The 26,701-nt window shown below is 44.2% G+C and overlaps 1 protein-coding gene across 11 annotated transcripts in view; it reads right to left on the minus strand.

Annotated features, from left to right (window-relative positions):
- Positions 1-792: 792 nt before the first annotated feature.
- The window catches only part of MOCOS (molybdenum cofactor sulfurase), a 52,699-nt gene continuing 26,790 nt past the window's right edge, over positions 793-26,701 (minus strand). The window contains exons 10-16 of one of the 11 annotated variants that reach the window (XM_064577738.1): positions 21,534-21,612; positions 20,267-20,388; positions 14,688-14,793; positions 11,803-11,944; positions 6,509-6,613; positions 3,330-3,492; positions 793-1,278 (exon numbers count right to left, since the gene is read on the minus strand). In XM_064577738.1, the coding sequence (XP_064433808.1) occupies positions 3,370-3,492; positions 6,509-6,613; positions 11,803-11,944; positions 14,688-14,793; positions 20,267-20,388; positions 21,534-21,612 (677 nt within the window). In that variant the 3' untranslated portion in view covers positions 793-1,278; positions 3,330-3,369. The other 10 variants (XM_045886821.3, XM_064577739.1, XM_045886819.3 and 7 more) reach the window with 10 other exon arrangements.

Here is a 26,701-nt window from a genome sequence, read left to right on the forward strand (position 1 = left end):
GCCACTAGGTGGTAGACGTGGCTTACTTGGATTAATTATTTTGAGGCATTGTGCTAAACACAAATGTTTCGTTTAATTCTCAGTTCTCTGAAGTAAGTTTTGTGCTGTTCCTCACGTTTCAGATGAGGCTTAGATCTGTTCAATAGCTTTCTCATATAGAATGAGGTTTGCTATGACTTTAATTTGGGGGTTTGCAAGATGAGATGTTAATTTTGTCAGCACAAAACAGGTGAATTGGAAAAGGACAGGCTAGAAAGTGCCTGCCAGCTTTCTTTCTGCTTCCCGCTCTGCCCTGAACTCCCCCTGCAGCGAGAAGAGCCTTGGCCTTTCTCAGAGATGTCAGGTGCTCAGACCTCTGCCTGCCTGCTGAAGGTTTTATCTACTACCAGGCTCCCCAGCAGGCCCCTTGCTCAGAACACTCGAGGGCCCACTAGCATGCAGTTCTAGTGGTGGGTCTCTGCGTGCACTGGGTCCCCGCAGCCTGTGTTCCCCTCGGCCACTCCTGCCTCCCCCCTGGATAAAGGACAGCTGAGAAAGATGGCGCGCCCTTGGTCCAGCTGGAAGTTTGGGGCATGTTCCAAAGTGGTCTTTTCATCTCTTCCCTTGCCAAAGGCCCTGGAGGCCAGGGATATTTGTGAGTGGGAGTGGACATGGCTTTCTGTCACAGAGGAGATGACCCAGTTCTGACCAGGTTTGCAGAGCATTCCCTTCCACCCTGCCCCCCTCGCCAGGCCAGTCCCCCCACTCCCAGATGTCCCCCTGACTCTTGGACCTCCATCAAAGCACCATGTCTGCTGATCCTCTGATATGAACTGCCAAGCTCACTGAGTATAGAACTGTGGCTTTTCCTTTGCTCACGATCACCATCCGGAGCAAGGGGAGGTACACAGTGGCCAGTACAGATCAGGAGTGGTACTTTTTTTTTTTTTTAAATAATGCTTTTACTTGTATCAAATGCAAAGCAATTTGTTTAATATACAATATGGCTTTCCTAGCTTTACACCCCAAGAAGCTAGAAGAGCCAAAAAGCCCAAAGTTAGCAGAAGGAAGGAAATAAAACTAGAACAGAAATAAATGAAATAGAAATTAGAGAAACTGGGGCACCTGGGTGGCTCAGTGGTTAAGCATCTGCCTTCAGCTCAGGTCATGATCCTGGGGTCCTGGGATCGAGTCCCACATCGGGTTCCCGGCTCAGCAGGGAGTCTGCCTCTCCCTCTCCCTCTGCCCTTCGCCCTCCGCTCATGCTCTCTCTAGTTCTCTCTCTCTCTCAAATAAAACCTTCAAACACAAAAAGAAAATAGAGAAACACCAGAAAAAATCAACAAAACTAACAATTGGGTTTTTTAAAAGGATAAACAGAATTGACAAACCGTTCGCTAGACTAGGGGGAAAAAAAGAGGACTCAACTACAATCAGAAGGAAAGAAGAGCCATTACAACTAATGGCACAGAAATCAAAGGGGTCAAAAGAGACTGCTCTGAACAATTATACTCCAACAAAATGGATAGCCTTGAAGACATGGATAAATTCCTGGAAACATAGACCTTAATGAGAGTAAATCACGAAGAAATGCGAAGTCTGGACGGACCTGTAACAAATATACATATTTAATCAGTCATCAAAAAACTTCCCAACAGAGAAAAGCCCAGGACCAGATGGCTTCACAGGTAAATCCTATAAGCATTTAAAAGAATTAAAGCCGATCCTTGGCAAACTGCTCCCAAAAAATGAAGAAGAGGGGGCCCTTCCAAACTCATTTTATAGATGCCAGCATTACCCTTACCCAAGATAGACAAAGACACCACAAGAAAACTATAGGACAACATCCCTAATGAATATAGATGGAAAACACCTCAACAAGGGCGCCTGGGTGGCTCAGTTGGTTGGGCGACTGCCTTCAGCTCAGGTCATGATCCTGGAGTCCCGGGATCAAGTCCCGCATCGGGCTCCCTGCTCGGCGGGGAGTCTGCTTCTCCCTCTCCCACTCCCCCCTCTCGTGCTCACTCTCTCTCTCAAATAAATAAATAAAATCTTTAAAAAATAAAAAATAAAAAAAAAAACACCTCAACAAAAAACTGGCAAATGAATCCATTAGCACATCAAAAGGATCAAGCACCATGATCAAGTGGGATTTATCCCTCAAGTGCAAGCATGGTTCAACATACAAAAATCTGTTAATACAATATATTAACAGAATAAAGGCTAAAAATCATATGATTATCTAAATAGATGCGTTAAAAGCATTTAACAAAATGCAACACCTTTTCATGATAAAAACTCTCAACAAACTAGGAATAGAAGGAACATATCTCAACATGGTAAAGGCCATGTATGAAAAGCCCACAGCTAAAATCATGCTCAATGGTGAAAAACTGAAAATTTTTCCTCCAAGTTCGGGAGCAAAGCAAGAATGCCCACTCCTGCCACTTCTATTCAACACAGTCCTAGAAGGCCTAGCCAGAGCAATTAGGCAATAAATAGATATAAAAGACACCCAAACTGGAAAGGCAGAAGTAAAATTATCCCTGTTTAGAGATGACGTGAAATTATATACAGAAAACCCTAAAGATTCCTTTAAAAATGTGTTAGAATAAGTGAATCTAGTAAAGTTGCAGGATACAAAGTCAACATACAAAAATCAGCTGCTTTTCTATGCACTGAAAATAAATTATCTGAAAAGGAAGTAAGGAAAACAATTCCACCTACAGTAGCACCAAAAAAGAATAAAATACTTGGGGGGGGGCGCGGAGGGGCGCCTGGGTGGCTCAGTCAGTTAAGCATCTGCCACTCAGGTCATGATCTCACCCTTGTCGAGTTCCCTGCTCAGCAGGGAGTCTGCTTCTCCCTCTCTCCCTCGCCCCTGCTCATGCACTCTCTCTCTCTCTCTCAAATAAATAAATAAAATCCTTGAAGAAGAAGAGGAAGAGGAAAAAGAAGAAGAGCAGCACCTAGAGATTCTTCCTAAAGACAAAATAACAATGTGGGAAAATGGCAAAACAGAGGTTCAGCATTCCCACGGAGCCTCATTAAAGATCTCACAGAATTACTTCCAGTTATGGAAAGAGCTAAGTCGCCGGGATAAAAGGTACAGCATAGAGTTAAATGGTACAGAAAAGAGTCAATGACATTGTAATAGCGTTGTGCGGTGACAGATGGGAGCTGCACGTGAGCACGGCGTAACATACAGAGTTGTTGACTCACTATGTTGTACGCCTGAAACTAACACTGTGTGTCAGCTACACTTAAATTTAAAAAAAAAAAAAAGTAGTGATAGAAAAAGGAGAGAATTATAATAGAAAAAAAAAGAAAAAAAAAAAAAAACACCTCACCTGGGGCACCTGAGTGGCTCAGTCGGTTAAGCAACTGACTTCAGCTCAGGTCATGATCTCGGAGTCCTGAGGTGGAGCCCCCTGTCCGGCAGGGAGTCTGCTTCTCCCTCTCCCTCTGCCCCTCCCCGGGCTCATTCTCTCTCTCTTGCAAATAAATAAAAATCTTAAAAAAAAGAAAGAAAGAAAAACCCTCATCAAATTAAAGTTATCCTACTCTGAACACCTAGGGGAATGTTGCTGGGTACGTCACAGCTCTTTTTTTCTTTTTTCTTTTTTTTTAAGATTTTATTTATTTGACAGAGAGAGACACAGCGAGAGAGGGAACATGAGCAGGGGGAGTGGGAGAGGGAGAAGCAGGCTTCCCACCGAGCAGGGAGCCCGATGCGGGACTCGATCCCAGGACCCTGGGACCATGACCTGAGCCGAAGGCAGATGCGTAATGACTGAGCCGCCCAGGTGCCCCACGTCACAGCTCTTGAGCTGCATTTGTCTCATGGAAACACAGAGGCCTCAGAACCGGCCTCCTGAGCTCCGCAGTGCATGCGGGGAGACCAGGAGTTAGAGGAAGCCAACAAGAGCTCCCTCTACCCTCAAGAGAACTCTCCTTGTTCAAAAGATGGAGTTCTACTGAGCCATGTGACGATCTGAATAAAAGCAGACAGAGTTGTAAAAGAGGAATTTTAATTTACGCTGAAAAAACATTTTAGGAGGTAACATCCTGATGTTAGTCAGAAGCAGGTAAATCATGGTGCTCTGCATTTTCTTTCAACACAGGGAGCACCTGAGATCCTACAGACAGGAAACGTGGGGAAGATAAGTCCAGAGACATATGCGTCAGGTACACTCCAAAGTTCACCTGTGAACAAGACAGCAGCAACAAGCTAGATTATTTTAGCAGTTGACATAATTTTGTAAATAATAATGTTCAACTAAAATCAAGTCAAATCTTTAAAGACACAACTTAGAATGTAGTAGAAAATGGGAATCCCACTTTCAGACACCAAAGATTTTCATTTAAAATGTCCCTTCCCAGGGCGCCTGGGTGGCTCAGTCAGTTAAGCGTCTGCCTTTCACTCAGGTCATGATCTCAGGGTCCTGGGATCGAGCCCCGCGTCGGGCTCCCTGCTCAGCGGGGAGCCTGCTCCTCCTTCTCCCACTCCCCCTACTTGTGCTCTCCCTCTCTGTGTCAAATAAATAAATTAAATCTTTAAAAATAATAATAAAATAAAATGTCCTTTCTCAGGGTGCCTGGGTGGCTCAGTCGGTTAAACATCCAACTCTTGATTTCAGCTCAGGTCATGATGGTGAGATCAAGCTCTGTGCAGGGTTCCACGCTGAGTGTGGACCCTGCTTGGGATTCTCTCTCTCCCTCTCCTTCTGCCCCTCCCAATATCCCCCCCCACCCCCCACCACTTTTGCAGGCACCCACACGCATGCTCTCTCTCTCTCTTAAAGATAAACAAATACACAAACACACACATACATACTATCCTTTCCCGACAGTCTCCCCACGCCTGTTAATGGCTGGACCCATTCTTTTTCCTCCTTTCTGTGTACCCTGAGCTTCCGGTAGTAGGGCCTGCATCCTGCTCTCTGCTTCTGACCACTGCCAGGCCAATTTCTGCTCTGTTCTCTGATGTAAAACTATTTTGTGAAAATAATAGCAAAATCCTGCATTTCTTTGATGTGATTTTTTTTTTTTAATGTGGTGTAGGTCACGTTCTCCAAACTCTCTAGAATAAAGATGGAAAGTCCAAAACAGGGTTGTGTGAGTCTACTCAATGTTTGCCATCAATGCAAGTGAGCCAGTAAGAACCCTTTGGGAGCATGCGATGTGCTCCCAGACCTGGCCACTGCTGTGATAATATCAGTGGACGCCCCCGTGTTCCAGGCCCCAGGCCAGGGGCGGAGGCCAAATTAATTCCTGAAGACTTGTGCACATGTGGGTGAAGCATACACAGGAACTCTCTGTACTCTCTTTGCAATTTATCTGTAAGTCTAAAATTATTCCAAAAATTATTTTTAAAAAAAATGTGTGCACATGAGAATTACAGTGATTCTAAGAAGTACTATTTCCGGGGCGCCTGGGTGGCTCAGTCATTAAGCGTCTGCCTTCAGCTCAGGTCATGATCCCAGGGTCCTGGGATCGAGCCCCGCATCGGGCTCCCTGCTCAGCGGGAAGCCTGCTTCTCCCCCTCCCACTCCCCCTGCTCGTGTTCCCTCTCTCGCTGTGTCTCTCTCTGTCAAATAAATAAATAAAATCTTTAAAAAAAAAAAAAAGAAGTACTATTTCCTTGCATGCCCCATAGTATTTGTGCCCACCCATCCCCTCCCTGGGCACCCTGCATGGTGCAGGCTCAAGGTCCCCACACCCCCCAGTGCCTCCGCTGAGCAGACAGACATGTCGGTCAAACACTTGCGTGCAGACCATATCCATCCCGTATCTGTAGGGAGACTGTGGCAATTCCATATCGTGAAACAAACCCCGGTTTTGGAGAGACACGGAAAACGATGCAGAACATTTTACCATGAGTTAGCCTTCTAATTTATTAGAGAGAGATTAGATATTTACGTTATTTCAGTTAATGTTCAAGAAATGCTCCATGCAGCCTGGCTGCTTACCTGGCTTCCTAGAATTCTTGGCAAAAAAACCCAGAAAGTACTAGCCTGGACATAGATCCTCCTAAAGAATCAGTCTGTTAGAAGTTCAGTTTCCATCATCTGGTATCCACAAAAACAACATTTGGTCATATGAACCCTCAAGAAGATGACTTACAGGCTTCTGAGAATGAAATTTACTGAATCTGTCTATGCAGCTACTCTACTCACCAGGGGACATTTTACTCTCATGAGACATCCGTGGTGAAGAAAATAATGTTCAAGACAATAAATTTACTTTGCTTATTTACTCATTTCTTATTTATACCTCTTATCTCTTCACTGAAATTTGAGAGTACCAAAAATACATATAATAAGACCCCAAAAAGTAAGGAAATGGAGGGAAAGGAAAAATAAGATGGCTCCGTGGATGAGGTCAGAACCTTAATGGTAGCCCCTCAGCCGTAGAATGTCTCCCTACTTCTAAAACGTACTCAGCACTATTACTCAGAACTACAGTTCTGGTCTGGATAATGAGCCAGGATCTTAAAAGTGGTGTCATAGTTTGCAATCATGCTTACCTTTCTCTCGCGACTCTCAGAAAGCTTTTGGAAAACATTTTGGTTTCGCTGCCCGGTTTGCTGGTCAATGCAAATCATCTGGCATCTGTGACAAGGCCCTGAAACCTGGCAGGTGAGAAAGGAAAAGACAGCGTCGTCATGAACGTGACCGGACCCTGCCTCTGGGCAGGGAGGAAGCTGGGTCCGGGAGGATTGGTTGTAAGAGGCGGTCCCCAACCCCACTAACACAGGATGCTCAGTACTCTAACTTCAAGGAGCCAGAACGTGGCACCTCCTCACACGGTCCTGGGGAATCATCCATATTTGCTCATCAGCTGAAAGACTGCTGTTTCAGGGCTTTGTAGAGAAAGAAAAGAGTGGTTGTGGATCTCAGATGGTTATCTCGGGTTTCTTCCTGGATCCTCCCAGGAAGAAAAGAATGAACTGATTGGTGGGTAAACTGGGAGAAAATAAACACCCATGGCCTCAGCACTGCGTCATCATCGGTAAGAAACTTACTGTGTCCATGTCCTTTGACCCAGAAACTTCACTACTAGGAATTTCACCTGAGAAAAGTACCACAACTGGGGCACCTGGGTGGTGCAGTGAGTTAAGCATCCGACTCTTGGTTTCAGCTCAGATTGTGATCTCAGGGTTGTGAGATCGAGCCCCATGTGGGGCTCCATGCTCAGCTCCGAGTCTGCTTGAAACTGTCTCCCTCTCCCTCTGCCCCTCCTGCTCATGCGTGTGCTCTCTCTCAAATAAATAAATTTATTTATTTGAGAGAGAGAGAGCGAGAGAGAGCATGAGAAGAGTGAGAGGCAGATGGAGAGGGAGAAGCAGACTTCCCTGCCAAGCAGGGAGCCCGACGTGGGGCTCGATCCCAGGACCCTGGGACCATGACCCAAGCCAAATGCAGACACTTAACCGACTGAGCTACTAAGGTGCCCCTAAATAAATCTTAGAGAAGGGAAGGGAAGGGAAGGGAAGAGAAGAGAAGAACCACAAGTACAAACACAGATTCATGTACAAGGATCTTTCTCACATTATTTGTAGTGGGGGAAATCTGGGAGTATCATAAACATGAAACAGTAGAGAAGAATGGCCACACTCCATTTATATATCATGCAGGTATTAAAATTAATCTATAAAGGGCTTTAAATAAAAGGGGTAATATTTATGTTTATAATTGAAATAAGCAGGAAACAAAATTACATGTGTATTCTTATGTATGTATATATGTATACACAGCATCTTAAGAGGGGTCATACCATATGGTAGAACTTCTATTCTGGTTGGCCTGCCATGAGCGTGAATTGCTTTATAGCGAGAAAATCTCCCATAAATGTTAACACAAAAAAAGAAAGTATGCACTCAGCAGTGACAAGATGCTTCTTTTTTTGCACATATAAAAAGGGCACAGGTGCTCCTCTGCTCACTCATGGGCAAACACAAAGTATGCACTGAAACCAGGAACAACTAAATGTGGATGTGTCTTGACACATCGTATCACTCTCCTTCTGGCTGGCGGCCACTAAAGGGGAAATATAACCTCACTGTGGTACCAAAGTCAAGTTGCGCAGGCCTCCAGAAGCAGCTGGAGGGTGCTGTATGGGGCTCTGCTCAGCACTGGCCTCGATCCCAGGAACACTACCACCTCTCGAAGCCTCATTTCGTCATCCAGCCCCTTAGCTTGATTGGGTGAGGATTCCAGATACTATTTCTAGGATGCAAAGCCCAGACCTGGCACTGAGTCATGCTCAAAAGCGGAAGCTATCATGATTATACACGAGAATCCCCCAGATGGAAGAAGACTTCCACAAGATCAGAACACTAAGCCCTCCAGGATCAAGTACAGAACATTCTACCTTCTCTGCCTAGAACATTATGATTCCCAGGCCGGGCTCCCTCTGAGCCTGAAGGGCCATGACCCTCAGAAGAGATGTCCCACAGAAGGGATGTCCCACCAGCCCCAGCTGCCATCCAACAGATAACACTTCAAGTAAAAATCCTGTCATTTTGGTGAAAAGACTCTCTTAAAACAGTTTCTCAAGCTGGCAGAAAGAAAGATATTTTCCAGGCACTTTTTTCAAACACCAAGACAAAGAAATCAATTTTCTTAAAACATTGTCATTTTTAAGCTTTTTTTTCTAGTACTCTTATTCATTGGGATTTTTAAAAATTGTTTACAATCATACGTGTTCTTTAAAAAATAACTCAAATGGTACAGAAGCTTTAAGACTTAAAAGAGGGGCGCCTGGGTGGCTCAGGTCATGATCTCAGGGTCCTGGGATCAAGCCCCGCATCGGGTTCCTTGCTCAGCGGGGAGCCTGCTTCTCCCTCTCCCTCTGCTGCTCCCCCTGCTTGTGCTCTCTCTTTCAAATAAATAAAAAAAATCTTAAAAAGAAAAAAGAATTAAGAGAGAAAGCGCTCAGCAGGTGCCTCCCTCTCCGTCTTCAGAGGCAAGCGGGGCTAAGAGGCTGTAGGAGGCTCAGGACTGAAGCTCACAGCAGGACACGATGAGCCATGCGCCCGTGCAGGACACTCCCTGGGTTCTCGGAGGCCGCTGTGCTTCCTCCCGGTGGGCATTACTCCACAATACATATTGGACACCCTTCCACGTCCGTACTCAGAGACTACCCCATCCTTGGGCTTTGCAGTGTTCACGATGGCCTGGCATTCCTGGGGGCTGATGTTCTTCCCTGTTCTACAAAGCCATGTAAACAGTTTCTAATTCTTTGCTGTTATCAATGATTTTGTAATAAAGGTCTTAATCCACATAACCCTCTTTGCCATTTAACATTTTTTAGCGTCGATCTCTGTAAATGAGATTCTAAAGGCAACAGGTGTCAAAGTTTTTATGACTTGATGATCCCCAGTGAAAAAATCACTTTCCAAAAGAGATGTGCTAAATCTCTTTGCATTGCAAACAGCCTCAGCCTGAGTACTGGCATCAGCAAACGTCTTTTAAGCAGTTCGTTTTTGAAAGGCACAGTACTAACTACAGTTTATACTTTTTAGTGCCTGCACAGGACTACACTGTATGAATATAACATAATTTATTGAACCAATCTCCCTTTTGTGGATATGTAGGATGTCCTCCAAGTTTTCATATTTATAAAAGCCCTACAGTAAGTTTTTTTTTAAAAAAGATTTTTATTTACTTGAGAGAGAGAGCACTAGAGGTGGGAGAGGGACAGAGGGAGAAAGAGAAGCAGACACCGCTGAGCAGAGAGCCCGACACAGGGCTCGATCCCAGGACCCCGGGACCATGACCTGGGCCGAAGGCAGACGTTGAACCGACTGAACCTTCCAGGCGTCCCAATAAGTTAAGTCTGTAATATAGCTCTGCACGCTTGTATGACTGTATTTTACGGAATAGATTTCTACCAGTGAAAGTATTGGGCCAAAGGGAAGGCATATTTTCACTTTTATTAGTGAATGTTTATTAAGAACAGTGACCTAAAGAAAGCAAAGCATCTCAGAAAAGTTTCTCAGAGACTCTTTCCTGTATTTATGCCCCCGGGTCCCTGAAGAGCCGCAGGTGCTAATGTTGCCAGGACTCGTTCTGACTGTGACAACAAGCTAGTTCAAGTTCTTTCGCTTTCCTCTTTTCTCCCTTTATTTCTCCCTCCTTCTCTGCGCTTATCAAACAACATAGATCAATGTCTGTTAGGTATCAGGCAGGATACATCAGAGCAAGTGTTTTAAAGACATGGCAGGGACAGAGCAACAGGAAATAAGGAGGAGAAGAAGAGGTGAGGAGGCAGGGATGAGGAGGGCGGCGGGAAGGCTGGTGCCAGAGAGAGGTCTGTGGGAGTGAATGTCACAGAGAGAAGAGATTGCTTTCTTCAAGGGGAAGCAGCTGTCCGGATAAGAGGAAGTTTGGGGAGTTAAATGGATAAAAGAAATCCTTTAGGACTTTTTTGTGCCATGCAATTTAACTGCCCTCCAAAAGCTCAAACTTGTGACATTCTTCAATAAAGATTTCAATTCTTGTTGACTGCTTTTCTGGATATTACAGTGATGCTCCTTCCAAGTGCAGAGCTGGGACACAAGGAAGCCCATTATAGTCAGTTATACCATCGATTAATAACACTACTATCAAAATCGTTTCATCCCGGGACGCCTGGGTGGCTCAGTCGTTAAGCGTCTGCCTTCAGCTCAGGTCATGATCCCAGGATCCTGGGATCGAGCCCCACATCGGGCTCCCTGCTCCACGGGAAGCCTGATTTTCCCTCCCCCCACTCCCCCTGCTTATGTTCCCTCTCTTGCTGTCTCTCTGTCAAATAAATAAATAAAATCTTTAAAAAAAAAATCGTTTCATCCCCCACTAAAGAACTGGGCACATTCTGTACAGATGACCCATCCTTCCATTCCTAGCTATTCCTTATCTTTCCTGTCTATTCATTCTCTCAACAGTTACTGAGCACTGACTCTGGACCAGGACTGTTCTGGACCCTAGAGGGACAGCAGGGAACAAAACACACTTGGGCCCCACCCTTGTGTGCTCTGAAGGAATAAGCAGGTGCTCTGCAGAGTCGGACCTTTCCAAGGAGGTGACATCTGAGTGGAGGCCCTGCAGTGGCCGCAGGAAGAGCATGCCAGGCAGAAGGGACAGCAGGGGCAGAGGCGCTGAGACAGGAAGCTTGGCATGTTTAGGGGATGGAGAGAAGGGTGGGATGGCAGGCAGGGGGAGGGCTGGTGAGCTCCCAGAGGCGGTCAGAGGACTCAGGGCTCAGGGGCCCTGATGGGCTCCAATGAAGAATGCAGGTTTTAGCCTAAGACTTCCTCCCATCGTTCAGGCCTACCACATGATTTGGGGAGCTCAGAGGCTGGGGAGAGAGGGCAGCCCGGGCTTTGCTTCTGATGACAAGCTCCTCTACAAGGGCCAGTGAGGCCAGAAGGCAGAGCGAGGGAAGAAGGTGGAGTGGCCATGGGCACCGAGGGACCGCTAGGCGTCTGGGTCCTCCTCCACAAGCACCAGGAAAGTCCACTGGGTTCCAACAGGATGAAGTTCTCACAGACACAGTATTCTAAGGAAACAGAGTTTAAGCCTAAACATAATGATGAGGTGGAGGTGCACTAAGCCCGCGAGCACCGCCCAGTGGGAAACGGACTGCTCGTGGCGAATAAGCGATGGGTCCTTCCAGAGGGAGTCCGAGACTGCAGATGTCACAAACCCTCCTGCTGAGGTTTTGCGAGGCAGAGTCAAAGACAGAGAGGGATTCCCGCCTGCCACCCTCCTGGCCTCAAATAGAGGCCAATTTCCATTTGCAACCCTTGAGGAAGGAACTGAACTTCCCGCAACTCACCTGGAAATGCAAGGAACCAATTGAAATCCCATCCCACTTCTCTTCTTCAAAAGCCCTTGTTCCACTGGTAATAATATTGGCACGGAACCGTGAGATGAGGTCTTTCATTGGGAATGATTCTTCCTTTCCATGCTCATCACTGCTTAAGACATACCAAAAAGGGGGGAAGTGGGGAGGGGTGGATAATGGCACAGTTGTAATTGTTCAACATTTCTAGCACTCGATGCCTGACTTCACCACCTGTCCTCTGGTCAGAGTCCTAGATGATTAGAACAAGCTTCTACCACGAGTGGAAGGCCAGCAGACACCCAGCTGTTAAACAGACCTCGATGGTGTCCCCTGGGAGATAGTCCCACCTCCTAGAAGCGGAGCAAAGGGTGAGTAGATCTTAGCTGGAGATGAATGACTCTGGAAACCAAGTGAATGGGGGTCAAGTGAACCAACTTCTACAAAAATACCAGTTCTACAAGGTGAGTCCAGATGAGGCATTTAAGGAGCATCAACAGGCTTACTTACCAAGGACCTAAAATGTTTCAAGAGCTCATACTCTTTTTGGATATTAGGACATCATAAAGCACCAGTAAGTACATATGGGAGATTTTAGTATTTATTTCCCACAGAGGACAGACTGATGATTACCAGAGGTGGGGGTCGGAGCAGGCAAAATGGGCGAAGGGAGTCGAAAGGTACAAGCTTCCAGTTAAAAAAAACATACGTCACGGGGATGTAAGGTACAGCACAATGGCTGTGGTTATTAACACTGTACTGCATATTTGAAAGTTGCTAAGAGAAAATCTTAAAAGCTCTCATCACAAGAAAAGTAATTGTTAACTATGTATGGCGACAGATGTTAACCAAACTTATCGTGGTGATCATTTCTCAATGTATATAAATATTGAATCATTATATTGTACATCTGAAACTAATATTTTATGTCATTTATATCTCAGTAAAAACAAATTTGCTTCCTAACTTCCAACCTGTTTGCAGTTTTAACTAACATATACCATTTTTATAATTCTTGTTTACGATTTTTGTTTACTGCCATGAGGCCTTATAAAATGACTCTCTGCACCTCCATCCACCCCCGTCCCCAAGGGAAAAAGCACTGAAATAAAGCGTCTGAAAACTTAAAAGAACCCACTGGATGATCCCATTATACAGGGTTCAAGAACAGGTGAAACTATGTATGTGAACGAAGCCAGGATAGTGGTGACCGTTCAGTAGGGCTGACTAAGAGGGGAAGGTTTCTGGTTTACTAGAAATGTTCTCTACTTGATCTAGGGGGTGGTTACGTGGGCACACACATCTGTAAAAATTCACTGAGCTATGGACTTAGGACTTTTGTGCTTTGTTGTGCTTCAGCAAGAAAACATTTTTAAGTTGGCGGGGGGAGATTCTTAAGTATGATTGGAATTTTCCCTGGAAATAGACCTGTAGGCTCTGGTGGAGGCTAAGGCTATATCCCCAGCCCCTTCCAAGCAGGGAATGGTGTGTGAAAAGCCAGGAGCAGGGAGAACCATGCCTAGCTTTGCCACTATGTGCAACTCCCCTGACCGACGAGAATGACAATTTCCTCATCTGAAATGCGAGGGCTGGCACTTCCCAGTCCTAAAATCCTTTGATTCCGGATTACCTTCCAGGTTACAAACCCTTCTTTTGTGCTGTGTAAAAAGAAAAATTGTATGTTCAAAAGCTATCGTGGTCAGCATATGCATTATTGAGTCCATCAAATTTGAAAGTAGAACAGAGACACACCAACCAGAGCCCCCAGCGACCCTTCCGGGTACTAGGCCCAGGCTGGTCCTCTTACCTGTCCCACCTGCTCCCTGCTCCCCAGCCCTGCATTCAACCAGCTGGTAGGAAATATGGTCCCCTCCTGGTAGGAACCAGGACTGCAGCAAGCATGTCTCCACCTCCTAGTTTTGCACACCACGAATCCCAGACGACCTCTGCCCTACTCTCTCCAGGGCTCTGGGGACCGGAGGAGGAGTGTCACGGCGCCTGGACAGCTCAGTGAACACCCAGGGACCCTGCAGCTGCATCAAACTTATGTCCCAAGGAGGGCGAGCTGGGCCATGGCCAGGGAACTCTGTTGCGTGGTTTTGCCAATGACTATAAACAGGAGTTACTACAAACAGTCCATCTTTGTCATTTTTATTAAGCTATATTTGTAGATGTTTGGGAGTATGCACACATACTCATAACCAGGACCACATGGCATGTGAAAGTCATAGGATCCCGGGCTCATGGTGACAGGCGCGTGCGCCCCCCTCTTGGTCTGTGGACTAGGGATGAGTAGCCGGTCCCAGCTCTCATGTAAAAACGGGGTGACTTTTTTTGCCCTAATGGTCTGATTACCTTGGTACTTCAACTTCCTCTAAAGAACAATGACGGGGGTTGAGCGAGTCCTTTCTAAAGCTGACCCGCTAATATGTCAGGGCCCTTAGAAAACACTGGATGGGAGGAGGCAGGCAGCGGTGCCGGTTCTGTCTGATGATACAAACAAATACTATCTGTAGCTACAACTCCAAAAGCCTTCGTAACCACTCTTCTTTTCACTCAAACTTGACTGTGGAAGTAGGGCAAGGCTCCTAGGGGACAGGGGGTGGTGGAAGGGTGGGCAACAAAATTGGGTCAAGTTCAATTCAATTAAAGCAAATGTTAAAAATAGAATGATTAAAAAATGAGACTTGGGGTTGACTAAGCATCATGAAGGCATCAAGAGAGACGTGGGAACTGGACCTAAGGGCTTTGGAACTTCCCAGAGCCTCGGTCTCTCATCTGGACTCCATGACTCCCCAGTCCACTCCATGGACTCCGTGGCTCACTGCCAGAGTCACGTGGTTACACCTGTCTGCTATTCCCAAGGCAAAGGATCTTACCTGGCACTTAATTGCTGCTGGAGCTCCAAAACACTGGATCTGTTTATCAGCAAATACTGTGCTTCATTCACCAGAGAAAGGGTGGCTGTTGGACCCCCAGACTGATCTAAAAGTGATGGAGTATTTTAAACAATCTAAGTATCCATCAGTGGATGAATGGACAAAGAAGATGGGACAAACACATATACATGTATATATGTATACATTCAGCCATGAAAAAGAATGAAATCTTGGGGCGCTTGGGTGGCACAGTTGGTTAAGTGTCTGACTCTTGGTTTTGGCTCAGGTCATGATCTCAGTGTCGTGAGATGGAGCCCTGCATCTCTCTGCTAGAGATTCTCTCCCTCCCCCTCTGCTCCCGCCCCTGCATGCACTCTCTCTGTCTCTCTCTAAAATGAATGAATAAATAAAATAAATGAAATCTTGCCATTTGTGACAACATGGATGGACGCTGAGGGCATTATGCTAAATGAAATAAGTCAGACAGAGATGCCACAGGAGCTCACTTGTATGTGGAATCTGAAACAAACAAAAAACAAAACAAAAAACAAGCTCATAGATACAGAGAACAGATTGGTTGTTAACAGGCAGGGAGTGGGGGTAGGCAAGATGGGTTAAGAGAGTCAAAACATATAAGCTTCTAGTTATAAAATAAATACATCATAGGGATATAATGTATACCATGGTGACTGTAGTTAATAACACTATACTGCATATTTGAAAGTTGCTAAGAGAGTAAATCTTAAAAGTTCTCATAACAAGAAAAAAATGTGTAACTATATACAGTAACAGATGTTAACCAGACTTATTGTGGTGATTCTCAATATATACAAATATCAAGTCATTATGTTGTACATCTGAAACTAATATAATGTTATAGGTCACTTACACTTCAATAAAAAGTTTAAATAAATTTAAAAAGAAGAGTTGCTTTCTCAGAATGCAAATGAATCATGCTTCCATTAGCTTGCATTTTTAAAAAGAAGAGACTATTTCTACAAGGGAAAAATGGTGCCCTGGAAATAATAAAAATGTTGTAAGCATGGACCAAATCTCTCAGACACAGAAAGAAAAAGAGCTCCTAGAATACTCTGTTAATAATCTGGAAAAAAAAAAATAATAAAATGGTGAAGTGAAATTAGTCCAGCAAAAAAGACCTGGAGACAACATTTGGAGGAAAGATGGGAGGGAGGTGGAGTTGGGGGACTTCCCCAAAACAGTCGAAAGAGGGGCCTAGGGTCGTGAGATGGAGCCCCGCAGCAGGCTCTCAGCACGGAGTCAGCTTGAGATTCTCTTTCGCCCTCCGCCCCTCCCCCCAGCCCAGGCACTCACTCGCTCTCTCAAATAAATAAATCTTTAAAAAAGAAAGAATACAAGTCTTAAAACTACTGGAAGGAAAACAAATTAAAAACTCATAAAAGAAAGTATCAAGTGTGCCCAGAACCGCTAGCAGCTTCGGTCAACCATTTGTTGGCTCCCGTCACTGTCTTCAACGAGATGTTGAGAAAAAAGGTCTGCTGGGCCAAGGCCAAGTTAGCGGTCTCCAAACCAAGTTCGTGGAACCCGGAGTACACAAGAATGGATACTTTTAAGAGAAACTTTTACATCGACATGGATGGGACTGGAGGAGATTATGCTAAGTGAAGTAAGTCAAGCAGAGAAAGTCAATTATCATATGGTTTCACTTATTTGTGGAACATAAGGAATAGCACAAAGGACATTAGGAGAAGGAAGGGAAAAATGAAGGGGGGGGAGTCGGAGGGGGAGATGAACCATGAGAGACTATGGACTCCGAGAAACAAACTGAGGGTTTTAGAGGGGAGGGAGTGGGGGGATGGGTTAGCCTGGTGATGGGTATTAAGGAGGGCACGTACTGCATGGAGCACTGGGTGTTATACGCAATGAATCGTGGATCACTACATCAAAAACTAATGATGTATTGTATGGTGACTAACATAACATAATAAAATTAAATTAAATTTAAAAAAAGAAAGGTAATAAAATAAGAAATTTTATGCCAATAAATAAATAAATAAAAGAATGAAAAAAAGAGAGAGAGAGAATTGCTTTCCAGACCCTCTACTTCCATAGGTCCTCTTTGCTAAAATGGCTGCGTCAGGGAAGGGAGCTGGAATCCCAGCCCCCTCCACAAAGGCCCTTCTGGAACTTCACAGAGAAAGGCTCACTCACCTCTCCTAAGGCGCATTGCCACTGGGGACTAAACCTCTCCGGGGTGGAAAACAAAAGCTCCATTCAAAGCCCTGGGGTCTGTGCTGAAAAAATAAAAGCCTCTAAAGCAGAGTGAGTGAATGAGCCTCCTGCAGGTCAGATGGGTTCCCATTCCTCACTCTACACAGAACTGCCCAACCTAATTAAGTGGCCAAGAGACAGATGATTCGAGTCACCATAATGTGAGATCCCTGTGCTTTAATCATGTGCCTCAGAAGGAAGGTTTGATGACAGTGCGTTCACCAAATTCCTTTCATCCCCAGCTTTTTATCTGACTTAAATAAGGTTTTCCAGAGAAGAATCAGTGCTGAGCACCAGCTTTTCCGGCCACAGGTGACAGTCATTCAGGGACACGGGAATGAATGGTGGGGTGGGGGGGGAGGATCGCCCAGGCATCTCATTAAGAGATTCATTTTCAACAATGTTTTCCCTTTATGTTTATTAACTATTTTTCAAAATTTATAATACCTGTGTTGCTTTGATAAACTGTGTACTATTAAAGACTCAACCTAGAAAATATCTCCTAACACGTAGACTCTTATGATCACAGTAAACTTGAAAAATGTGTATACATTTCAATTTATATATAATTGTAGTTTCAGATAACAATGATAGAGTGATCAAGGAAAGATTTTTTTTTTTAAGATTTTATTTATTTATTTAACAGAGAGAGCAAGAGCGCACAGGTGGTGGGAGTGGGAGAGGGAGAAGCAGACTTCCCGCCCAGCAGGGAGCCCAATGAGGGGCTCGATCCCAGGACCCTGAGATCATGACCTGAGCCGAAGGCAGACGCTTAACCATCTAAGCCACCCAGGTGCGCCAAGGAAAGATTTTCAAGCATGAAATATATAACACTAAAATAAAATGCTGTCAAGGAAGTGGAATGGAAATATAAGTTGAAGAGGAAAAAGAAAGAAATAAAATTTCTGACGATTAAAAGGCAGTTTGCCCATACATATATATATATATATAATATATATTTTAATGAATACCCTTGAGAATCAAACCACTAAATATTGAGATTCCACTGGCCACTTTAGATGACAACCTAAAAATGTACAAGGAGGTAGTGTAACTCTAAAAAAGCTCCTCTCGGGTGTACCAACCTAAAAATGTTCAAAGACCAGTGGCCTAGCCCATCAGAGACCTCTCTACCATAAATGGCATCTGTGCGGTTTAATATTCTCAAGCTGACACTCCCCGGCACTGTATCATGCAGGGGACAGACTTCCCCCGGCACCTCCCTTTGCCTCACCCAGGTCCCCATCTCCCACTAGGACAGCCGCTGCCACCTCCAGCCTCGCCTCCTGCCCTGTACCCCCCACCTCCCTCTGTGATGCAGCCTCCACACCGCACCAAGAGTGTCTTTCTAACACATGTGGCAGCACAAAACTCCTCAGCTTAGAGTTCTTCAGTGAGTGCCCCCAACCAAAAGATGGTACTCACTGCCTCTTCAGCCAAACATTCATCTCTTCTCCCCAGCTCTGCCCCAGGGCGCCCCTACCCACATTCAACCCTTCCTAAGCCCTGCTCTGGGCCCATGAAATGCCAAGCCCTGCCATTCTGCTCCCGACTAACCTTCCTGCCTCTCTCTGCCTAGAAAGCTCCTATCTTACATTAAGATGCAGCTCTAAAATTACCTCCTCCCTGAAGCCCTCCGTGACTCACTCCAGGTGTAGAGGATGCCGCCCCCACACTCATGCCCTTTGCCCTTTATTGTGACCTTTATGTTGGTGTCAGTGCCTACTGATAAGCCATTGTCTCTAAACTTAGATCTCGAAGGACCACAACCATTGCTTCAAAATCTGAGCCAGCCTCCTGAAGACCCAGCTGAGCCCCAGGTAGACGGGAGGCGCTAGGAATGATCAGAGCTAATCCTATCAGCTCATTTCTATGGTGGCCCAGGTCTTGCGGAGCCCCACTCCTTGCATGTCCCTACTCATAGAATTGCCCATTTCTCTCTCCCCTTTCATCATGTCTCTAAGCTCACCCGTGCCCAAACTCCACCAGTTCATCTCCTCAATTAGCTGAGCACATATTTATTCCCCTTCTCCATCACATAGCAACTCAAATTATTGAACAGATTCTGACATGACCAACTGCCAACACTTCTAAAAGTGCAAGTAGATCATTACATCCTTTGAATCCTCTCTCTACCATACGTTTTCAGGGATTCATAGGTTCACCCGTGCAGGTGATCCCTTGATCCAGTCACTGGTCCCCATACTGTCAAAATGCTACTCTCAGATTTCTTTTTTTTTTTTTTTAAAGATTTTATTCATTTATCTGACAGAGAGAGACACAGCGAGAGAGGGAACACAAGCAGGGGGAGTGGGAGAGGGAGAAGCAGGCTTCCCGCTGAGCAGGGAGCCCGATGCGGGGCTCGATCCCAGCACCCTGGGATCATAACCTGAGCTGAAGGCAGACACTTAACAACTGACCTACCCAGGCGCCCTACTCTCGGATTTCTAAGCCAGTCTCTCTGGGAGCTAGTCCCTAAGCTAGGTCATCCCTACACAGACCAACAATGTGGCAATGACGCATTCATCCATTCATTCATCTAGTATTTATTGAGCAACTATTATGTGCCCAGTGCTGTTCTGAGCACGGGGGATGCAGCACTGAACAAAGCATACAAAAATCCCTGTCCCCTCAGAGCTTACAATCCATCACAATCCCATAAACAGAATAACTGAGTAAAATGCATGGCCTCTCAGATGGGAAAAGTACCACACAGAAGAATAAAACAGGGACTGAACTGAAGAGGTTCTGCTTCTAAGGAGAGCCGTCAAGCAAGGCTTCCCTGAGAGGGTGACGCGTGAGCAGACACCCGAAACTGATCTCTTCTTCCCATGTGGTACTGCTAACTTTCAGGTACTTTCTTCTCTGCTGTCTCACTTCAGCTAACAATAGCTCTGGCAGGAAAAACTCTGAGCACTTTTACAAGTCGAAGGAGTTGAGGTCTACACCAGCCGAGGCACCACGAGGCTCAAGGTCTGCCAAGCTCCCACAGCCATGTGGCAGAGCCGAGACTGGAACCTGGGTTGTCTTGTTCCCGCATACAATCTGAGGACATGGCAAGTTACTGCTGTTTTTATGTAACCCAGTGAAACTGTGCTCTGAAACAGGGAGGACTGAGACCGAGTGCTTGTCCGAGGCGGGGCGACTGGCTGGAAGCCCACCTCCACCTCCTCGGCGTCATTCTGGAGACCACACGTGGGTCCTGCAGACCACCCTGCTTTCTGCGCATGAGCAAGTCGCCCTGTAAATCCATTCGATGGGCTGATTTGGGTGTATGCCAGGGTAAACCCAAGTTCCTGTCCCCTAAGAACCAACCCCAAATGTGATACCTTTGCCCCGTCTCTTTGCACTTCTTTGAAAGTCTGAACTTTGTTTTATCAGTTGACATGGACGGCCAAAAAACCTTGACAACCAGCTCGAAATTTTTTCTCCACAACTATAAGTATTGACCCTGAGGGAGAGAAAAAAAGGAGGGGAATGAATGTTATTTAGTATTCCATTAAATAATAATCTAAATAGCAAAAAAGTTAGATTGCAAAATAATACAATGCAATAAATATAATGTAATATGATATTGCGTCCCAGGGAGAGAAGCCTACAGTGAAAACGTGCTCAGGAAGCTGCGGGGAGATGGCCAATGCAGGGGAGACCTGAGGGCTGGGGCTTGTGCAAAGCTTTCGGATCAGATAGAAAGCTTTGGAAGTTCATCTTGAAAATCCTTGTTTATATTATTTTTTGCCCCTAATACCACAGAGCTTAGAATGTGAGAGCTTCCAGAGCAGCACTTTGCTTTAAGAAGCCCTTGAACCCAGACTTATGTTCAGGATTTTTACTATGGGCCTGACTAATATTTTCCCTCATGGCCAGACCACATGGAATAATGGGTTTGGTTTGTGAAAAGAACGCTATGCCTTCAAGTTACCAATAGAAGTACATTTATTGATCCAGCTCTTTTTTAACTCTGCAATCTTAGAGACTTTTTAAATATAATTTAAAGCATTTAAATTTTTTAAAAATTGTTCTAAAATCTACATATCACCAGAATTTATAATGCAAAATTGCTAATAACCTATATTGGGATTACAAGATAGAATGGAAAACCTGTCATATCCTTAATTTTTACTGGATCAAATAACTGCCTATCTGTGTCTGGAAAGGGAAGTGTAGAATGAAACCTCATTTAGTTGCACTTTCTCTCCAATGCTTTGAGAGACTGAATGGAAGTCCATTCTCATCAATCGGAGCACTTATGGTTCTGAGCAGAAGATGCCTAACTACCTCTTTATGAGCCAGAAAATAGCATTTCTCTCAAATGCAGCTAAATGAAATGTAGAACCAGGAATGAGCCTCATAAAAAAACAGGAGGTATCCCTAAATGGCTACATTTCTCTCTATGCTGGCATCCTGAGGAAGGAGCATGTTTGGTAGGTTTGAAGAACAGCGAGGGGCAGTGTGACCAGAGTGGAGTTCATGAGGGGTAAAGAGCAGCTGACTAGATGGGGGGTGCAGCGGAGGACCCATCTACAGGGCATTGCTCTCTTCCCCCTCTGTGCCACCTGCAGACGGACCTGAGATTTTCACCTGCTGCAGTCTCACCTGTCCGCACAGACCTTGCTTTGGCAAATCTGAGCCTGTTCACCGTTTTCCTCAAGAGGCACCTCTATAGGCTCCATCCCTAATGAACAAAGGTTAGAGACAGATTTATCATCAGGCAAAAAGAACAACTATTTAAATGAAAGTCCATTATCATGAAATATACAAGAATTGTAATGACCCCGGAAATTGGTTGGATCAAATAATTGGCCAGATCTTCGAAATCTCTTTATAACACAGAGATTCTCTTTTGCATGCTCATGACCACCAACAGTATGAACATCAAAGAGCCTTCTCAAAGAAGGCTGCACTTGAGCAGTCACACCCCCAGTAGCTGGGACACTATAAATCCCTAAAAAGATTTCTCTACCTCTGAACAACTCCACATCCCAAGGTCATTGTTTTCTAAGCTACCTTAAGTCCTTTAGAAATAGGCAGGCATGAAGGCTCATTCTGTAAAAATATCTCTGTAGAGTGTTAATTCTCAACAGCCCCTGGGAGGCAGCATCAAATTGGGCTCCGGTGCTTATCATCATTATCTAGATAGATAGACAGATTGATTGACAGATAGACAGGAATAAAACTGTTACTATGTCAGTGGGGTTGGGAAACTTTTTTTTCTTTAACTGTTATGCGTATCATTAGTATGAAGGAGTATACAGCATATGTATGTAAGTTTAAAGAAGAATAATAGTTAATGCGCATGGACCCATTACCCAGCTAAAGTGCTATTAATTCTTTAAATAAAATCAGAGTGAAATAACGTGGATGAAACAAGAGGAAACTGATCCAATGCCGTGAAGGAGTGAAAGACCTTTGGTAAAGGCTGGAACTGCTGAGGCGGTCTGCTACTCTGCAGTCCTTGTCCTCTATGAGTCCTTAAGAGTCCAGGGAAAGGCATGAAGCCAAGACACCTGAGTTGACTGTGTGGTGGCCCCTACTCTGTGGACACGAGAAGCAGGAGATCCTCCTGTGTGACCCAACCTGTCCCTCAGGCAAGCGCATGTCCTGCACACCTGCATTCCTGCCCATCCCAGTCCTTCTTCATCACACAGAGCCTAACAAAATGGGCATATCACCAGCTTTGGATCATGCCTGCTGCTTACACCCTGCCCATCACCACAGGGCTTTCACCACGACAAAGACAGAGATGCAACAATTTGAGTACTAAGTATTTCATGAACTGTGTTCCCTGCTCCTCTGCACCTTACACATGCACAGCCAGTTCCATACTCTTGCCCCTGTGTGGGGAAAGCCAGAAGAACTAATCCAGAATGTTCCCGAAGTTTGGAGAAGGAATGTGCTGTGCTGAGTGATCATAGACTGCCCTGTCAAAAGGGTGTGCACGGGGCGCCTGGGTGGCTCAGTCGTTAAGCGTCTGCCTTCGGCTCAGGTCATGATCCAGGGTCCTGGGATCGAGCCCCGCATCGGGCTCCCTGCTCAGTGGAGAGCCTGCTTCTCCCTCTCCCACTCCCCCTGTTTGTGTTCCCTCTCTCGTTGTCTTTCTCTGTCAAATAAATTTTTTTAAAAAAAGGGTGTGCATGGAAGAACGGCACAGTGCCAGGTATGCACCCACAGGGGAGAGCAGTAAAATGAGCTTGGAACACTGGTTATGAGGAAGTAACCAGAGCAGAGAGGACAGCATGTGGACAAGGGCACTCCCTGGGCAGCCAGTGGGGGGCCTGTACTCAGCCTCTTTCTCTCCGTACACAAGGCTCTAAATAAATCACTCAGGATCTTTGGTCTTCAGTGGCCTTCTGAAGGTCGTTGCAGGCCTCTGGTTAAGGCAACAAAATCTGGGATCCATGCATGAATTGAACTCAAGGGCTCCCAACAAAGTTCATGGGAAGTGAGTTCTTTCCATATGTACTAAGCCCTGTGCTCAGCTCAGAGATACAGAGAAATAAAAGAGCCTGACCTCTGGACTCAAGATGCCTAAAACCTTTGGGAGTGACAAGTCACATGCATGAGACCATTATAATGTCTTGTTTTATTGTTTCTTATTCAATTTGTATTGTCATGCATTGCCAAAGGATGCCCTTACCCCACCCCTGCAAGTGGGCAGAATATCTGATCCATGGTGGGAGGGGACATCACACCACCTCACAAAATGCTGCTAATTTGGAGCGGAAGTTATTAGATATTTGTTTTCTTTCTCTCTCCCATTCTTTACATTCTGAGATAAACCCTACATAATCATGATACATATTTTTATGCTTCAGAGACTAGAAAGAAAGAGAAGCAATCTACTCAATTCTTTTTGTATGTTAATATCCTGGATACCTGAACTTAAATAAGAAAAGCACAGAAAAAGAAGGTGATGTATCAGTCTCACTAATATATAGGTACAAAAATACTAAACAAAATATTAGCGAACCAAATCCATCAATGTATCAAAAAGTCATTGCCAAGTACTGTTTCCCCCCAAAGTCCAAGGACAATTTAGTACTAAACAATTTACTACTATAAGACATCACACTAACAGACTATAGGAAAAAAATATGATAACCAAGAGATGCATAAAAAGCATTCAATAAGCATTGACTATTAGTCATCATTTGACTAAATAAGAAAAGAACTATTTCAGCTTGGTAAAACAAATCTATCAAAAACCTACAGTAAGCATCATTCTTATTTTTGAAACTTTAAAAGCATTCTATTCAGATCAGTAATAAAGAAGGATATCTTCCATCACTGCTTCACCATTATACAAGCAGGCTAAGACAATGCAGTAAGATAAGAAAAAGAAAGAAGAGTAATAAAAATCGGAAAGAAAGAAATGAAGCTATTATTAGAAGATGATATGCCTATTCACACAGAATATGTGAGAAAATCTTCAGATCAACTAATAAAACTAACAGGAATTCAGAAAAAGTACAGGGGAAAACATTAATATACAAAAATCAATAGCATTTCTATGTTCATTAATAACCAATTAAAATATTTAATAGAAAAAAGATAGTATTGGGGTGCCTGGGTGGCTCAGTAGGTTAAGCGTCTGCCTTCAGCTCATCCTGGGATGGAGCCCCGTGTCAGGCTCCCTGCTCAGTGGGGAGCCTGCTTCTTCCTCTCTCCCCTGCTCATGCTCTTTCGCTCTCTCTCTCTCAAAAAAAAAACAAATAAAATCTTTAAAAAAGAAAAAAGATAGTATTAAAAATATTCCAATAAACTATTACATAGTGGGGCACCTGGGCAGTTCAATCGGTAAAGTGTCTGACTCTTGATTTTGGCTCAGATCATGATCTCAGAGTTGTGAAATTGAGCCCCGCATCAGGCTCCGCACTGCTCTCTCTCTCCCTCTCAAAAATAAATTCATTCATTAATTTAAAAAAACTATTACATAGAAAAAAAATGTAAAAGTTTCTGGAAAATATTAAAATTTGGAGCAACTGAAGAAGTCTTAAATGAGAGAGACACTATTATAAATAAAAGACTCAACGTATGACATAAATTCTTTTGAAATTAATATATGATATTACAATCAAAATATGATTACAAACATATGACTACAAAATATGTGATTTTACAATCAAAATTCCAACAGGACACACCAATAAAAATACACAGATTGGGGCGCCTGGGTGGTTCAGTCGGTTGGGCGACTGCCTTCGGCTCAGGTCATGATCCTGGAGTCCTGGGATCGAGTCCCGCATTGGGCTCCCTGCTCGGCGGGCAGTCTGCTTCTCCCTCTGACCCTCCCCCTCTCATGTACTCACTCTCTCTCATTCTCTCTCTCAAATAAATAAATAAAATCTTAAAAAAAAAAATACACAGATTGTCAAAGTGGATAAAAAAGCACGCGCCAACTCTATGCTGGATACAGGAAACTCACTTTAAATATTGTGATACAGGCAGACAGATTAAAAGTAAAATGGAGCCATCAAGAAGGTAAAAAGACAACCTACACAATGAGAGAAAATATTTGAAAATCATCGATCTGACATGGGACTTGTATATAGAATACAGAAAGGACTCTTACAACTCAATAATTCAAAAATAAATAAGCAAAGACTTTGAATAGATATTTTTCTGCAGAAGATATACAGATGACCAATAAACCCAAGAAAAGATAGTCAACATCATTAGTCATTAAGGAAATGCGAATCAAAGCTGCAGAGGTACTACTACACAGCCACTACGATGACTACTGAAAAACAGCAACAAAATAACAGGTGTTGAGGACGCGGAGAAGTGAGAACCGCCGTGCATTGCTGGTGGGAATGTAAAATGGTGTGGCAGCCACCTTGGAAATGCTGAACATACAGTTCCAACATGACCCAGCAATTCTACTCCTAGGGTACATACCTAAGAGAATGGAAAACATATGGCCCCATAAAACTTGTACACAAAAACTTGTACTTGTGCACAAATGTTCACAGCAGCATGATTTCTAATAGCCAAAAAGTGGAAACAATCTAAATATCCATCAACTACTAAATAGATTTTTCAAAATGATATATCCATGCAATGGAATATTATTCAACACTATAGATGACCCTTGAAAACATGGTGCTAAGCGAAAGAAGCCAGTCACATACCGTGTGATTCCATTTACACAAAACATCCAGAATAGGCAAATCCATAGAAACAGAAATTTGATTAGTGGTTGCCGGGGGTCAGGGATGAGGCTGGCGATGGGGAGTGACTACTAATGGCTACGAAGTTTCTCTTTTATGGAGATGAAAATGTTCTGAAGTTGATAGTGGTGATGGTTGCACAACCTCGTGAACATACAAAAACACTACTGACCTGTGCACTTCCCACTAGCCACATTTCGTGTGCTCAGTAGCCACATGTAACCAGTGGCTACCAATGTGGACAATATAGACATTACACATTTCCATCAACACATAAAGTTCCATTGGACAGAGCTGATCTATACTTTCATATATGTTAGATAGTTCATAACAAAAAGTCAACAAGGAAGAATTAAAGCTTGAGTATGTATTATGACAAGTGACTGAAATAAAGGGAATGTAAGTGAAAAGACATAATTTTAAATTTTATACTTATTTTCTGAGTGATTTGTCAGATCTTTACCTCGCTCCTGAGATTTCTCAAAACACAAGGAGCAAGAACTTTGTGTGGTCTCTTAGACAACATTGGACTTACTTTAGGATTATTTTAATATTTGGTAGAGGAAAACCTATTATTTTACCTTCACAGGAGTA

Source organism: Mirounga angustirostris, unplaced genomic scaffold (assembly GCF_029215605.1).
Source record: "Mirounga angustirostris isolate CCGP_5_RB_7025 unplaced genomic scaffold, mMirAng1.0.hap1 SCAF_14, whole genome shotgun sequence".
Taxonomy (NCBI): Eukaryota; Metazoa; Chordata; class Mammalia; order Carnivora; family Phocidae; genus Mirounga; species Mirounga angustirostris.